We start from the raw sequence: 17208 nt of genomic DNA, 5'->3' as shown, positions 1-17208 counted from the left end.
CAAAATGTTAATTCTGCTTCCTCTCCTTCAGATGCTACCTGACCTGTTGAGTTTTCTCGACACCCTCTGTTCTTTTTTCAGATTCCAGAATCCACAGTATTTTGCTTGTTGAAGAAATGGGGATGGTTTGTGACTTTGAGGGGACCTTGACAGTGATGGTGTTCCCATGCATCTGCTCTGCTTTCCTTCTAGGTGGTAGAGGTCGTGGGTTTGTTGAAAGAGCCTTGGTTGCAGCTGTGCATCTTGAGGATGGTACTCACTGCTGACACAATGCATCAGTGTTGGAGGGAGACAATGTTTAGGGTGCAAAAAGGGGTGGCAATCGTGCAGACTGCTTTGTCCTGGATGGTGTCAAGCTACCAGAGTGTAGTTGGAGCTGCATTCATTCAGGCAAATGGAGAGTATTCCAACACAATCCTGGCTTGCTTTGGGGAGTCAAGAGGTGAATTACCTAACTCAGAATTCTCAGCCTCCAACTTGCTCTTGCAGCCCACAGTGCTGTTCTGGCTGGTCCAGTTCAGTTTTTTGACCAATGGTAATCTCCAAGATGTTGATAATGGGGGATTCAGTGATGATAATGACATTGGATGTCAAGGATAGATGGCTAGATTCTCTCATGTGGAAGTTGGTCATTGCCTGACACTTGGGTGGTGCTAGTTATACATTCTGCTGCCCAGTCCCGACTTTCAGCATTTCTGTTGGTGCATCCACCACATCTGCACATCCCAAGTCTCAACTGACACCACACAGGAGCAGTCCTGACGTAGGATCAGACCTGGTACTGACCAGGTGAATTTTTCACCGTTTATTTGACAACCTCTGAAAAATATTTGCAGGCCCCACTGTTACAGGGACCCCACTGTCACAGGGACTCCACTGTCACAGGGACCCCACTGTCACAGGGATCCCTCTCTCCCTGGGTCCCCTGTCACTGGGTCCCTCTGTCACAGGGATCCCTCTGTCATGGGTCCCTCTGTCACTGGGTCCCCGGTCACTGGGTCCCTCTGTCACTGGATCCCCTGTCACTGGGTCCCTCTGTCACTGGGTCCCTCTGTCACAGGGATCCCTCTGTCATGGGTCCCTCTGTCACTGGGTCCTTCTGTCACTGGGTCCCACTGTCACAGGGACCCCTCTGTCACAGGGACTCCTCTGTCACAGGGACCCCTCAGTCACTGGGTCCCTCTGTCACTGGGTCCCTCTGTCACTGAGTTGCTCTGTAACTGGATCTATCTATCACAGGGTTCTTCCATCACAGAACCCCTCTGTCGCTAAGTCCCTCTGTAAATTAAGTCATCCCTGTTGACTATGACGTTATGTGCTGAGCAATCTCCAGGTACCTGGGGATACCTCTCATTATTTTGCCCGTTGTCCCCCTCACCCACGTGTTCTTCCTCTTCGGTTACATCTTCTCCTGAGGCAGATGGCTCCACCTACTCCTCCACCTCTTGATCTAATGAGCGGTCTACTTCACCAGCCTCTGGATCTTGAATCTGTTACAGTCTTTAGTAGCACAATATTACGCAGCGTGTAGTAAGTCACCGCTATCCTTTAAACCCTCACAGAGACGTATTGTAGTGCTCCTCCCGAGTGGTCAAGGTATTGGAAATGCATTTTTAAAAAGCCAGTAGCGTACTAGATGAGTGCTCTGGTCTGCAGGTGACTGCTATTATAATGCTGAAGAAGAGTTACATTGAACTCATAACATTGACTCTGTTTTTCTTTCTACGGTTGCTGCCAGAGCTGCTGAATTTTCCCAGCACTTTCTGTATTTATATCAGTTCACCAGCATCCAGTGTCTTTTTCCTATTTTAGTCCTCAATGAGTAACATTTGACATCCAGTATCTAGCCGTGGACCTGAGGTCTGGCTCGAAAATATAATAATGTTAATAATAATAATCTTTATTGTCACAAGTATGCTTACATTAACACTGCAACAAAGTTACTGTGAAAATCCCCTAGTCGCCACACTCCGGCACCTGTTCGGGTACACAGAGGGATAATTCAGAATGTCCAACTTACCTAGCAGCACGTCTTTCAGGACTTGTGGGAGGAAACTGGAGCACCCAGAGGAAACCCACGCAGACACGGGGAGAACGTGCAGACTCCCCACAAACAGTGACCCAAACCGGGAATCGAACCTGGGACTCTGGCCCTGTGAAGCAACAGTGCTAACCACTGTGCTACCGTGCCAGTGTAACAAGTTTAACTCCCTCAGGATGAGAGAGTCATAGCAGCTTCCAGGAAATTGTGTGCAGATTTGGAGGAAACAAATTATGGTTTCACACAAGTTGCATGTTGATGGAATGAAAAGATTTTCTATTTGTATATGTGTTTTAATGGTGATGTGTGTGCAATCCATCACACATTGCACTTGTAGAAAGGCAGCTATTGACATGAAACTTGTTGCTGTTGGGGTCTGATTTATTGGAAAATTAACGTCCTCCCCAACTCTATCGAAAAGAGCATTGGGTCCTGAAGTTATGCACATGTGGGCAGCTGATTGTGAGATGCCACAGAGGTCTGTAGCAGAACCCTGGAAAGAGATAACTGCATAAAGGTTGAGGGTCGTGATAACTTTCACTGCAATTGATAGGACTTAGGCACCTTTCTAACATGGCACAGATTTCTCTGGCCATTTCCCAAGATATTCTCAGAATTGCACTCCCTTTCAGTTATTTCGAAGAAGCTATATCTGTTCCAGTACACTCTTTGCTCAGGGTATTAACTCACCTTCTTGCTGTTGTGATGCGGCGGGGGGTTGGGAGGGGGAGGAACAGAGCGACAGAGGGGTTCATGAGCTCTGCCAGCTCATGCTCTGTTACCATGGCTTCAGCTGTACACTTCTATCACCACCTTTCTCTGCATGCCTGGTGCGTGGGTCCTGCACCCCATTCTTCAGCCTTCCTTCCTTCATGGACAACAATCTGCACACCCAGCAAGATTGGCAGTCTGAAATATTGCCCTCTCAGCTTACGAGGCAAGGAATGATGAAGAAGAGGCCACGGGGATGTGCCCTTGCTTTTTCCAGCCATCTCACCCACCCTTCCCGAAGGTCATACAGCAGCCTCTATCTCAGAGGCAAATTCAACTTTAAATCTGATTCCTCGCATAGCTCAAGATAAGGCTTAGAATTCTTTACCTCAGGCATTCAAAGCTGTTCATGTCTCCAGTACCAGATCGTGGACCACACAGCAATTTTTGCACCTTCCGACAGTGAAAATCACAACTTGCTGTTCTCTCCTGGCTCTTACCCCATGTACACTTTATGCCCTATCCGCTTTTACACAGCTGTCCATATAGGAAATGCTGAGAGTGTGCAGGAAGGTTGCATGGTGGTCAGCATTTCTGACCCACAGCACCAGGGACCCAGGTTCAATTCTAGCCTTGGGTGACTGTCTCTGTGTGGCGTTTGCACATTCTCCCGTGTCACCATGGGTTTCCTCAAGGTGCTTTGGTTTACTCCCACATTCCAAAAGATGTACAGGTTAGGTGGATCCAGAGCCAATCACATCAGAGTAGTTAAAGCGAGGTCACATCTACTGTTTCAGCTGAATGTAAAATATCCCATGGTACTATTAAAATAAAAGCATGGGAATTCTACTGTTGTCCTGGCCAACATTTATCCTTCAAGTAATAGTGGATTGGATTTGTTTATTGTCATGTGTACCGAGGTACAGTGAAAAGTATTTTTCTGCGAGCAGCTGAACAGAACATTACCTGAAAAGAAAAGGAAATAAAAGAAAATACATAATACGGCATCACAAGGTACACAATGTAACTACATAAACACTGGCATCAGGTGAAGCATACAGGGGTGTAGTGTTAATGAGGTCAGTCCATAAGAGGGTCGTTAGGAGTCTGGTAACAGCGGGGAGGAAGAAGTGCTGAAGTAGATTGGGGGATCAAAGGGTTAATCCTGGAAAACAGGTGAGGGGATTGTGTTGTACAGTTAACCTTTCCCTGTTCAGTGGCATATTGGCAGGATGCCAACTTTGAAGCAGCTGGTCATTCTGACTGTTTCTGCATGCAGCCAGTGTTGTCTGAACTGTTCATTTGCTTCATCCATCGCAGGGGTTCTGATATAGTTACTTTCTAGTGCTACTTAAAGCTAGCCTGTATTACTGAAAGTTAGCCTGCACCTTTGAAAGGGAAGGTGCATTCTGGCTGCTGGAGGTGTGAGATCATTGAGAATTGTGTGCTGTGCAACAATCGATAATATCTGACCCTGGCAGAGGATCTAACAGGGTCTCGCTAGGTGTCGCAATCTGAACCCCGCCCACAATGGGCAGGACCCAGATTTGCATATTCAAGTGTATTGTCGGGCTCACTTGAAAATGCTCTCTTCGGAATTACCCAAGGCGCAGGATCTAACCCCCATTTTAAAATTTCGCCCCACTCTCTTCCTGCACTGGCAAGCGGGGTGCCATTCATCACATCACCAGCACAGTTTGCACAACACTCATGGGCAAACATCCTAATTTCAGGAGAAAATGACACACAATGGAGCAGAGGTACACCTGCATGTTCTAACCCCCATGGATGAGATGGTGCTGACAATTATGCAAAGGGCCATTGCTGAGTCAGTGGCCACCAGTGGAGCTGAATCGATAGAAGGTGAAGATATCCCCACACCTAATCCTCTTCACTTCTCCCTTATCCCACAATCTCTTCTGACAGAGAAGCTGTTAATGGTGGAAGCTTGCACTTTTTACTTTTGTGGTGTAATGCCTTAATACAATATATAATATAAATCTTTATTAGTGTTACAAGTAGGCTTACATTAACACTGCAGTGAAATGTGAAAATCCCCTAGTCGCCGGACTCCCAGACCTTTTTCAGGAGTTTCCATAGACTTTTTGGGGCAGATTGGTGAAGCGAACACTGCCAAAAGTATTCCCTCTCGACTTCCGGTTGCGGCTATGCGGAGCTAAGCCGTACGATTCGGCAGCTCCCGCTACCACGGACTTTCGGGCTCGTTAGAGGAGCCCCAACAGAACTTTTTTTTTTTTTGACGCAGCCCGTGGGGAAGGGAAGAGAGAGATCCCCTTCCAACTTCTATGAAACGGACCAGAAGTGTAACGGCCAAAGGAGCGGCACTGGAGCAACGGGAGAAGCGAGAGGAAGAAAACAAAATGGCGGCGGCCAGGGACAAAGGGGAGCTGCACGAGTTCATCAAGCACTGCTTCAAGGAGCAGCGCGAGGAGATGCGCAAGGAGATGTTGGCGCCTATGCTTTCGGCAATTGAAGGACTCGGGATCACCCAGAAGGCCCACGAAGCTAAGATCCAGGAGGTACAGAAAAGAGTCAGTCAGAACGAGGACGAGCTCGTGGACCTGGCGGTGAGAGTGGAGCAGAACGAAGCGCTACACAAGAGGTGGGCGGGAAGACTCGAAGACCTGGAGAACAGGTTGAGGAGAAAGAAGCTGTGAATCCTGGGTCTCCCTGAGGGAATGGAGGGGGCTGCTGCCGGGGCATATGCGAGCACGATGCTCGAGGCGATGATGGGCACAAAGGCCCCTTCGAGGCCGCTGTAGTTGGACGGGGCACATCGGGTGCTGGCGAAGAAGCCCCAGGCAAATGAGCCGCCGAGGGCGATGGTGGTGAGGTTCCACCGGTTCACGGACAGAGAGTGGGTCCTGAGATAGGCCAAGAAGGAGCGGAGCAGTAAGTGGGACAATGCAGAGATCCGAATATACCCGGACTGGAGCACGGAGGTTGCAAAGCGGAGAGCGGGTTTCAACCGGGCCAAAGCGGTGTTGTACCGGAAAGAAGTGAAATTCGGAATGCTGCAGCCAGCGCGACTGTGGGTCACATACAAGGGCCAACACTATTACTTTGAAACGCCTGAAGAGGCGTGGACCTTTGTACAAGCCGAAAAGTTGGACTCTAAATGAGGGTTTGTGAGGGTGGAGGGGATGTTTTGGGGTTTGATGTGTGATGGTTGTTGTATATAGGGGGTCAATCACGCGCAGGAAATGTTACATGGGCTGGGGGAGAGAGACAAGGCCACGACAGGAGCTGCGCCAGAGGGGGCGGAACGGGCTTTGGAAAGGCGGGAAGGGGAACGAAGGAATGCATATGGATTGGGAGACTCCCAAGCGGGGAGGTCAATGGGATGGCGGGGGAAGCCGGGGTCAGCAGGCGTTAGCTGACTTACGGGAGTGACATGGGGGGAGCAAAAAAGCTTGACAGGGGTCTTGCGGGGGGGGGAGGGGAGGGGGGGGAAAGGGTTGCTGCTGCACTGGCCGAAAGGGAATGGGACACAGAAGAGGTGGTCGGGACGGGGGTCCCCCTTCTGGGGGACTGGAGGGTGAGGGAGGCGTGGACACGGGACTGGCCCAGAAAAGGAGCTGGCTAGTCGGCGGGGCGTGGGGGGGGGGGTGGTGAGAGCCCCCCGCCACGTGATAACGTGGAATGTGAGGGGCCTGAATGGGCCGGTGAAGAGGGCTTGAGTGTTCGCGCACTTAAAAGGACTGAAGGCGGACGTGGCCATGCTCCAAGAGACACACCTGAAGTGGCGGACCAGGTCAGGCTAAGAAAGGGATGGGTAGGACAGGTATTCCACTCGGGACTGGACGCGAAGAATAGATGGGTGGCAATATTGGTGGGAAAGCGGGTGTCATTTGAGGCCAAGACTATCGTAGCGGACAATGGAGGGCGATATGTAATGGTGAGCGGTAGGCTGCAAGGGACATGGATGGTGTTGGTAAACGTATACGCCCCGAACTGGGATGATGCAGGATTCATGAAGCGCATGTTGGGGCGCATTCCGGACCTGAATATAGAAGGCCTGATAATGGGAGGGGACTTCAATACAGTGTTGGATCGAGCACTGAACCGCTCCAAATCAAGGACTGGAAAGAGGCCGGCGGCGGCCAAGGTACTTAGGGGGTTTATGGATCAGATGGGGGAGTGGACCCATGGCGGTTTGCAAGGCCGCATGCCAGGGAATTTTCTTTCTTCTCCCATGTACACAAAGCCTACTCCCGGATAGATTTCTCTGTTCTGGGTAGGTCGCTCATCCCGAGGGTGGAGGGGACGGAGTATTTGGCTATAGCCGTTTCGGACCATGCCCCGCACTCGGTGGAACTGGAGCTGGGAGAGGAGAGGGACCAACGCCCGTTGTGGCGGCTGGATGTGGGACTGCTGGCGGACGAGGTGGTGTGTGGGAAGGTGAGGGGGTGTATCGAAAGGTACTTGGAGGCCAACGACAACGGGGAGGTGCGGGTGGGGGTGGTATGGGAGGCGTTGAAGGCGGTGATCATGGGAGAGCTCATTTCCATTAGGGCTCATAGGGAGAAGACAGAGGGTGTGGAAAGGGAGAGGTTAGTGGGGGAGATTTTGAGAGTGGACAGGATATACGCAGAGGCCCCGGAGGAAAGATTACTTGGGGAAAGACGACGGCTCCAGACGGAGTTTGACCTGTTGACCACAGGGAAGGCGGAGGCACAGTGGAGGAAAGCGCAGGGGGCGACCTACGAGTATGGGGAAAAGGCTAGTCGGATGCTGGCACACCAGCTCCGTAAGAGGATGGCAGCGAGGGAAATAGGGGGAGACAAAGATGGAAGGGGAGCCACGGTTCGGAGTGCGTCGAAAATAAACGAGGTATTCAAGGCCTTTTATGAAGAGCTGTACAGATCCCAGCCCCCAGCGAGGGAAGAGGGGATGAGACGATTCCTAGATCAGCTGAGATTCCCGAGGGTGGAGGAGCAAGAGGTGGCTGGTTTGGGGGCACCAATTGGGTTGGAGGAGCTGAGCAAGGGTTTGGGGAGCATGCAGGCGGGGAAGGCCCCGGGACCGGACGGATTCCCGGTGGAGTTCTACAGGAAGTACGCAGACCTGTTGGTCCCGCTACTGGTGAGGACCTTTAATGAGGCAAGAGAGGAGGGGACCCTGCCCCCGACAATGTCGGAAGCGACAAAAAAAAAAAAAGTTTTCAGTCAGAGCCATTGGCTCAAATACTGAAGTTGTGAGTGGGCTGCATGAGTTGTCCTTCTTCATCTGAATGGCACACAAGATTGAAATCCAGCATGTTCACTAACTATGACCCTTGAATCAGATTGAATACATTTAATACACTCCAAATATTTCATAACAAGTTAAAGAAAATGTTTAATCATTCATATATTAATAGAACTGTCATCAACCTCAAGTGGTAGAAACAAAATAAATATTTATGCTTGATTGGACGCAGAGGGAGAACACAGCTCTCACAGTCAATGTTGGGTGCAATCAGCACGGACCTCACTTCGCTTGCCCTTGCTTTACGTACGTATCACTTTAGTTATACCAGGAGTAAAAAAGCTACGTGGATGGAAACCAGCAGAATGTGGCAATCCTGCACGTGCGCAACATAGAATTTACAGTGCAGAAGGAGGCCATTCGGCCCATCGAGTCTGCACCGGCTCTTGGAAAGAGCACCCTACCCAAGGTCAACACCTCCACCCTATCCCCATAACCCAGTAACCCCACCCAACACAAAGGGCAATTTTGGACACTAAGGGCAGTTTATCATGGCCAATCCACCAAACCTGCACATCTTTGGACTGTGGGAGGAAACCGGAGCACCCGAAGGAAATCCATGCACACACGGGGAGGATGTGCAGACTCCGCACAGACAATGACCCAAGCCGGAATCGAACCTGGGACCCTGGAGCTGTGAAGCAATTGTGCTATCCACAATGCTACCGTGCAACAGTCAACAAAATATGCCATGGTTCTCACTCAGAACCCAGATGGGCTGCGTGTTGCCCCAGGCAGCATGTTGCCCCCCACTGATTTAGAGGACAGGACAGAGCTGATCTGCATGTGTCAGATCCACTTCTTTAATATCCTCTACAGATAAGGCATCTTCGGAGAGCCTTGTTTCTCCATCCCCCAACCTCTCAACTTGCTCATGTTGTTTCGATTCCAGCAGCTTGATCTGCACTGTCTATTCTCCAATTCGTGCACAATACTATAAGGAAATGTTTCTAATCTATGCATGTGTGGGAACAACTCACCCAAGATTTTAAGTAAGCAAATAAACAATTAACCACATATAGTCTCTAGAGTTTCGCTGAATGAGGGGAGATCAAATTGAGGTACACAAAATGATAATTGAATGGATAAAGTAGACATGGAGTGGATGCTTCATCTTGTGGGGCATTCTAGAACAAGAGGTCACAGTCTTAGGATAAGAGGTAGCAAATTTAAAACAGAGTTGAGGAGAAACTACTTCTCCCAAATGATTGTGAATCTGTGGAATTCACTATCCCAGAGTGCAGTGGATGCTGGGATAGTGAGTAAATTTAAGGAGGAGTTAGACAGATTTTTAATTGGTAATGGGTCAAAGGGTTATGGAGAACGGGCAGGATGGTGGAGTTAAGGCCAGGATGAGATCAGCCATGATCGAATGGCAGAGCAGACTCGATGGGCCAAATGGCCTAATTCTGCTCCTATGTCTAATGAAGATACCTGAAACCACCAAAAACCAGTTGAATTGCAGCAACAGCCAGAAAACAATAACCCAGCAACTAACTTGTAAGTAGTTTTTTAAAAAAATATATTTATTATGAATTTTAACACAGCTTTTCACCCTTACAAACAAACCCCCCCCTTAACAAAAAGAAAGAAAGCGCACATAGCAAGACATGAACATAGCAAATCGATATGATACAGAGCTTTGTACATTGGATTCCTCACGTACATGTCAGTTTTCCAGATCCTTCATGTAATTTCTTGCTCAAATACCCCCCAAACAAGCCCCCCTGCCCCCCCCCCCCCCAAACGCAGGACATCCCCGCCTCCCCCCCCCCCCCCCCCCCCCACCCGCCCCCCTGGGTTGCTGCTGCTGCTGACCGACCTTCATCTAACGCTCCGCGAGATAGTCTAGGAACGGTTGCCACCGCCTGTAGAACCCCTGCGTAGACCCTCTCAAGACAAACTTTATCCGCTCCAATTTGATAAACCCTGCCATATCGTTTATCCAGGTCTCCACGCTGGGGGGCTTCGCCTCTTTCCACATTAACAAGATTCTTCGCCGGGCTAATAGGGACGCAAAGGCCAGTATGCCGGCCTGTTTTGCCTCCTGCACTCCCGGCTCGTCCACTACTCCAAATAGTGCTAGCCCCCAGCTTGGCTTGACCCGGACTTTCACCACCTTAGATACTGTTCCCGCCACTCCCCTCCAGAACCCCTCCAGTGCCGGGCATGACCAAAACATATGGACATGGTTTGCCAGACTTCCTGAGCACCTCCCGCATCTGTCCTCTATCCCAAAAAACCTACTCAACCTCGCCCCCGTCATGTGCGCTCTATGAACCACCTTAAATTGTATCAGGCTAAGCCTGGCACACGAAGAAGAGGAATTAACCCTACTTACGGCATCAGCCCATAGCCCCTCCTCAATCTCCTCCCCCAGCTCCTCCTCCCATTTACCCTTCAGCTCCTCTACCAATGCCTCCCCCTCTTCTTTCATCTCCTGGTATATCGCCGACACCTTGCCCTCTCCGACCCATACACCCGAAATCACCCTATCTTGAATCTCCTGCTCCGGGAGCAATGGGAATTCCCTCACCTGTCGCCTCACAAACGCCCTCACTTGCATGTACCTGAAAGCATTTCCCGGGGGTAGCCCAAACCTCTCCTCCAGTGCCCCTAGGCTCGCAAACGACCCGTCAATGAACAGGTCCCCCATTCTTCTAATCCCTGCCCGGTACCAGCTCTGAAACCCCCCGTCCATCCTCCCTGGGATGAACCGATGGTTACCCCTGATCGGGGACCACACCGAGGCTCCCATTGCACCCCTGTGCCGTCTCCACTGGCCCCAGATCTTTAGCATTGCCGCCACCACCGGACTCGTGGTGTAACTTGTAAATAGTTGATATCTTTAAATTGTACTGGAGGCAAGGGCAAAGTGGGATGTCCTTTCTGCAGTTGAACACATGTTCAGCTGTGCAAGGTTAAGAGAGGACACAGGTAACAGCCTGTTGCTTCAAAATGGCAGCCCTGGCATTAGATCAATGTTACATACTGACTGATGTCATGATCTGTCTACTCGACAGAGTTCCGGGAACATTAGATAAGTGCCACTAGCCCCTTTACCAATATGGCGTCAGGTACACTTTGCCTCAGAAGTGTGTGCATGTGCTGCAAATGTCATTTTAGAAAGGAGACTCAGAAAGCCCAAAAACCCAATTTCACCCCCACCATCTTGTTCTTTTTGTTTGTGAATCTTGCTAAGTGCAAATGAACACAACTGATAAATTTCCAATAGATAATATAAGTACAGCATCAATTTCAAATCTAGTCACATCAACAAAAAACTCAACTGGCCAACTGTATTACTTTTGGGAAAAATAACCTGAAAACTAACCATACTTAGGACATGGCTTGAATAAGAATGTCTCTGCATCTCTGAACTTTTACTCATAATTGTTTTGATTATCTATACCACTCCCTTACAATTAAAGTATTGTATCATTGCCAAGAATTGGCTTTACCTCATTCTGATGAACTGCTCGACCCTGTCACGCCTATTGCCTTTAGCTATTTTGTTTCCCTCCATATGCAATCACACATTTAATTTGCAGTTTGTCTTTGATTTGTGGACACATGACGTAATGTGGTGTCAGGAACAGGGAGCTGGAACATTGCATCAGGAAATTATGAGGCAGGATGTGTGGATAATAATACCCATGGAATATCTTAAATTTAATGCCTCAACTACAAGCCCTCTCAATGGCTTGATGGGTAAATACGCTATCTGATTAGCCCATTCGACAGTTTCTGAATTAGCACAGGCAGCATATTACTATCAGCTTCAATGCTCCAGACAGTAAAAGAACACAATATCAGTTGGACCGCCTACAGTCATTGCTACCCAGTAGTACCAGTTGGTAATTATGGATGTTGCAAATATTGGATAAGCGTCAGCTCTGTTGCATCCCAAGATCAAATAACCTCCCAGTATTTGCTGCATCGACCCAAACAGAAAGATTGACCTCTTGAGACTGGACTTTTGCCAGAATCCATGACAACTTTACCCCAGCATCAATTCATTTCAGGATTGGAGGGTTCAAAAGATAGGAAGGAGATATATATAAATATCTAGGGTTAAAGATCTGGAGCCATTTTGATGGATTCCTGCCATAGATTTAATAGAAATACTGGGGACAGCTGCAAACGAGCAGACTGGGTTTCAGCCTGAACTTGCACTTTCGTGAGTCACCTCATGGGGGCAGAGTCAGGAGCTCCCTATGTCTGGGGTCCCTGATCTTTGCTCCATTGTATAAATCAGCCGCAGCATCATCACAGGTACATTTGCTACTGATTAGGTGCACCTTACCACAACTGGTGGCAACTTGTCAGTTCAGTTCAAGATTGAGATCTGGGGCTGGATTCTCTGTTTGAGAGACTAAGTCCCCAATGCCGGCGTCAAAACGGTGTTTTCAGGAAAACCGGTGCAAAATGGCCACCGATGTCGTGCGTCAGGGATCAAAGAATACAGCCCATGAGCTGCCGAGATCTGTCATTTTTGGTTAAATATTTTTGATACGATTTGCCTAGCCCCTTCTCCTCCAAGGTCAACTACCTGCGTTTCAAGGGTCTTTAACAGGTGTCTCCACATATTTGGCCATACACCAGCAAAGACTCATAAGTTGAGACCCGTCCCTCGACTCGCCAAATTCCAGAGGATTCAGCAGTATAGCTTCTCAGTGTGCGCAATCCTGCCATAAATGTACGGATCATACCTGTGCAGGTTTTCAGGGCCGTGAAGCCTAGCAATATAAAAGTGACTGAGGATGCGTAATGAATAATTTACATGCCTATGCTGCTGGTGGGCGAGGGTCCTAATCAACAGCATAAAATCATAAAACATCCTTTAGTATATCAAAAATGTAAGCAATGAGATTACTATGTTTGTTATCTTTCATCTTACAGAACAAAGATTCAACAATAAGCATTTGAAAGAAGGTGGCAACAGCGATGACATTGAACATCATGAGCTTGGTGTTGGAGGTGAAAGTCGAGTACGTCTTGTCCTTGAACTGTCAAGTCAATTGTCACAACAACAAGAAAAAATATTCCTTCTGGAAAAGACTTTGAAAGAGAAAGAAGCGCGGCTGAGTGGACTTGAAGCACAACTGCTCGCTCAACCAGCTGCTGGAGCCTCAGCGCCTGGGTTGCTGCAGCCTTATTTACCAGCACCACTTAACAATAACACCAGCACGACAGAAAGTGATCAAAGTTTAGGAAAACTGCCCTTTCCAGCGGATAACTTGACCTCAGATAGGTCTTATAATGGAAAAAAATGATCAAGGCTAATCCTATCTTAAAGGAGTTAAGGATGCTAATTCAAAAGCATGTCACTGCGGTACATTTGAAGATCAATTGAGCAGTTGTGTTGCTTTTGTCATGGCCACTGAGAGCAGGATATCCGGGACAGCAGATGAGACGGGTGCTTTGGAAAATGTGAATAATATGAACTAAATTAACGTTTCCTGCATTACAACAATGACTACAGTTCAGAAATACTTCATTGGCAGCAAAATGTTTTGGGATATCCTGATGTGAATGGTGCTACCTAAATGCAAGGTTTTCTTGCTTTTCTAAAACAGATTTTGCATTAAAACCTAATAAGCCATCCAACATAAATCAGAAAATTTGTTCCCATTAGCTCCAGCTCTGGTACAATAAATTACAGCATGAGAGCCATGCAAACTCAGTTTTAGAGTTACAATTTAGTGGAACTGTGGCAACAATATTAGCCTGTTACTGTCGTCATGTCCACATATTTATCATAAAAATCAGTCTAATTTATGTACATTTTACCTTTGGATTTAAATTACCATTAAAAATATGGACCATAGCGGTGTCTGAATAAATCTAAATTCACATGCCCCAATTACAGAAATCAAATTAAATGCAGCAAAAGAAATTAAGTATTATATTGTATTCTGTGGGTACAATTTAATGCAAATGAAACAAAGTCCTGCCACTATTAAAATAGCTCTACTTTATTTTCGGGCTTCGGCGAGGAATGCCCCACCGAGGCTGCACTTTGGCTCATTTCCTTTACTGGTCTCTGGACCCCCACCCCCATGCCAAACTTTCCAATTCGGGGGTCCTTGAGCCCCCCTCCTCATAAGGCAGGGCAGGGCACCCCTGGCCCAATCCCCAACACGGCCTGGGTGGCATTGCCAGGGTGCCAGGCTGATGGTGCCCAGGTGGCATCTGGAGTGCCAGGGTTCCACCCTGCCCAAAGCCTGACCACCCGGAGGCCCCTGATCGACTGGGAGACCCTCTCCCCCCCAAAAGTTTTGGCACGCCTGGTCCACGTTTGTGGAAACCAGTGCTAAATGGCACCTGCTTGAGTTCTCCGAGGCGAGGCCGTTCGACCCAGCAGCTTGGGTAACTCCGGCATGAACATATTTTAGTGAGCTTAACTGCACACTTAAATATGTAAATCTGGAAGAGAGCAGTCGCGGGTGGAGGAGCTCCTGGAGGGGAACAAAGTTGCATCCCGCTCCTCGCCGAGAGCTTGCAGCCAAGGGCGCAAATTCACCCATTTGGGGTCTGGGCTTCCCCGCCCCCGCAACAAGAGAGTGGGGACGAAGAAAAACCCGGACTCCAAAGCTCATTAGAGCGGGAAAACTGGGCGCTCGGGAGCGAAGCAATCCGGCGTCAACCCCCCCCCCAACCACCCCCCTGCAGGGCAGGATGAACGGCGGGCCCGGATTAAAGCAGAGACTGAGCCAGCAGGAACGACCGACGAACCCCCCCACCCACTGGCAGCAGGAGAGAGCAGGGTAAGTCGAGCGACGGCCCGGACCAAGGCAGGGACCAAAGCGGGGACCGAGCCAGCAGCAGGGACCGAGCCAGCAGCAAGGACCGACTCCCGCCCCGGCGGCGACCATGAGGCAGGAACAAAGCGAGACTCCCGGCCAGAAGCCTCTCTCTCTCTCAACCCTGGGTGAGTGAGGGAAAAGAAAAAAGAACTTCCCTCCTGCAAAAACAAAACTTTGAAAAGAAAAATTTTAAAGAGAAAGACATTTTTTCACTTTTTTTCCCCACCTTTTTTTTAACTAAACAAATTCTCTTGAAAATAATTTTATTTTTTTAAAAAGTGGTAAAGGAGAGAAAGGAGGGGAAAAGAAAAAGGGGGGGTGGGGAAAGAGGAAAAGAAAGGTAAAAACAAAATGGGAGGGAAAAAATAAATAGGGGTAAAAAAAATGCCAGAAGGGAGCTGATGCTTGATCAATGACTCCAGAAGCGAGATTGGATGGCAATTAAAGGCTTTATTGGACTAGATGTTTCCCCCAGCAGCGCAGGTACAGAATACAGCTGCTAGGGAGACACAGACTCTTATACTCCGCCTTACTGGGTGGAACCAGCAGGCAGGCTTCACCACTGATCTTCCTGTCTCAGGTACCTCCCACACCAATGATCTTACAGCCTCAACCTAGGTACTGTAATACCCCTAATACCGACCCCTAATAACACATTCACCCCTGTTAAAAAAAGAGTCCGGCGGGGGTTGTGGTCTCGCGTCATACAGTGGTAAAGGTTATGGTGATACCCGTCGGTGATCCAGTGTTTTGCCTTATTACATGTCACAACTATTTACAGTGTTCATTTTACATGTACATATCAGAATGAAGCAGTTAGTCGATCGGGGACCCTGGTCATCCTCTGTGATCGTCACAGTTTTGGCGGTTATGCAGGCGCCGACTCGGGCCTCCGTGACTCCGGGAGCGTGACTTCGGCTTCTTCGGTAGCTTCATCATCCCTGGGTGGGACCAGTGGAAGAACTGATCCACCTGGGAAGGGGGCAGCCATGGGGTGCGCCAGTGGGAGGGAGGGTGGGGTTGGTGGGGGGGGGGGTGGGGGGGATCCAGCGGGCGCCAGGTCATGTAGGGGGACCGTATCCTGCCGGCCGTCGGGGTACGCCACCTAGGTGTACTGAGGGTTAGCGTGAAGGAGGTGGACCCTCTCTACCAATGGGTCCGACTTGTGTGCCCGCACGTGTTTGTGGAGCAGAATGGGTCCAGGAGCTGCAGCCAGGTTGGGAGCGAGGTCCCGGAGGAGGACTTCCTAGGGAAGGCAAGGAGATGTTCATGAGGTGTTTCGTTTGTCGTGGTACACAGCAGTGATCAGATGGAGTGGAGTGCATCGGCAAGGACGTCCTGCCAGCGGGAGACTGGGAGATACCTGGACCATAGGGCCAGCAGGACGGTCTTCCAGACCGTTCTGTTCTCCCTCTCTGCCTGTCCGTTACCCTGGGGGTTGTAACTAGTCGTCTTGCTCGAGGCGATGCCCTTGCTGAGCAGGAATTGACGCAGTTCATCGCTCATAAAGGAGGACCCCCTATCGCTGTGTATGTAGGTGGTGAAACCGAACAGGGTAAAGATACGGTGGAGGCGGTCATTTCGGGGCAGAGGATGGCGAATGAGACCCGGGAGTACTCGTCAATCACGTTCAGGAAGTACGTGTTGCGGTTGGTGGAGGGGAGGAGCCCTTTGAAGTCCATACTGAGGCGTTCAAAGGGCTGGGAAGCCTTTATCAGGTGCACTTTCTCTGGCATGTAGAAGTGCGGCTTGCACTCCACGCAGATTGGCAGTTCCTGGTGGCGGTCCTGATCTCCTCGAGGGAGTAGGGCAGAGTGCGGGTCTTGATAAAATGGAAGAATCGAGAGATCCTCATGGAGGGCCCGGAGGCGGTCCACTTGAGCGTTGGCACATGTGCCGCGGGATAGGGCATCAGGAGGCTTGTTTAGCTTCCTGGGACGATACAAGATCTCATAGTTGTAGGTGGAGAGCTCGATCCTCCACCGTAAGATCTTATCGTTCTTTATCTTGCCCCGCTGTGCATTATCGAACATGAAAGCTACCGACCGTTGGTCAGTGAGGAGCGTGAATCTCCTGCCGGCCAGGTAATGCCTCTAGTGCTGCACAGCTTCTACTATGGCCTGGGCCTCCTTTTCAACGGAGGAATGACGGATTTCTGAAGCATGGTGAGTGCGTGAGAAGAAGACCACGGGCCTGCCCGCTTGGTTGAGGGTGGCCGCCAGAGCTACGTCAGACGCGTCGCTCTTGACTTGGAAGGGAAGGGATTCATCGATTGCGTGCATCGTGGCCTTTACGATGTCCGCCTTTATGCGGCTGAAGGCCTGGCGGGCCTCTGTCGACAGGGGGAAAACCGAGAATTGTATTAGTGACACCGAA

The 17208-nt window shown here is 49.6% G+C and overlaps 1 protein-coding gene across 2 annotated transcripts in view; it reads left to right on the top strand.

Moving 5' to 3' along the window:
* LOC140429614 (coiled-coil domain-containing protein 192-like) overlaps positions 1-13853 on the top strand; it is a 126572-nt gene extending 112719 nt beyond the window's left edge. For both annotated transcript variants that reach the window (XM_072516859.1, XM_072516858.1), the window contains exon 7: positions 12926-13853. In XM_072516859.1, the coding sequence (XP_072372960.1) occupies positions 12926-13299 (374 nt within the window). In that variant the 3' untranslated portion in view covers positions 13300-13853. The remainder of the gene's footprint in view (positions 1-12925) is intronic.
* Positions 13854-17208: the final 3355 nt, after the last annotated feature.

Source organism: Scyliorhinus torazame, chromosome 9, assembly GCF_047496885.1.
Source record: "Scyliorhinus torazame isolate Kashiwa2021f chromosome 9, sScyTor2.1, whole genome shotgun sequence".
Classification (NCBI taxonomy): Eukaryota; Metazoa; Chordata; class Chondrichthyes; order Carcharhiniformes; family Scyliorhinidae; genus Scyliorhinus; species Scyliorhinus torazame.
Note: the sequence above shows the minus strand (reverse complement) of the source record. Positions and strands in the feature narration are given on the sequence as shown.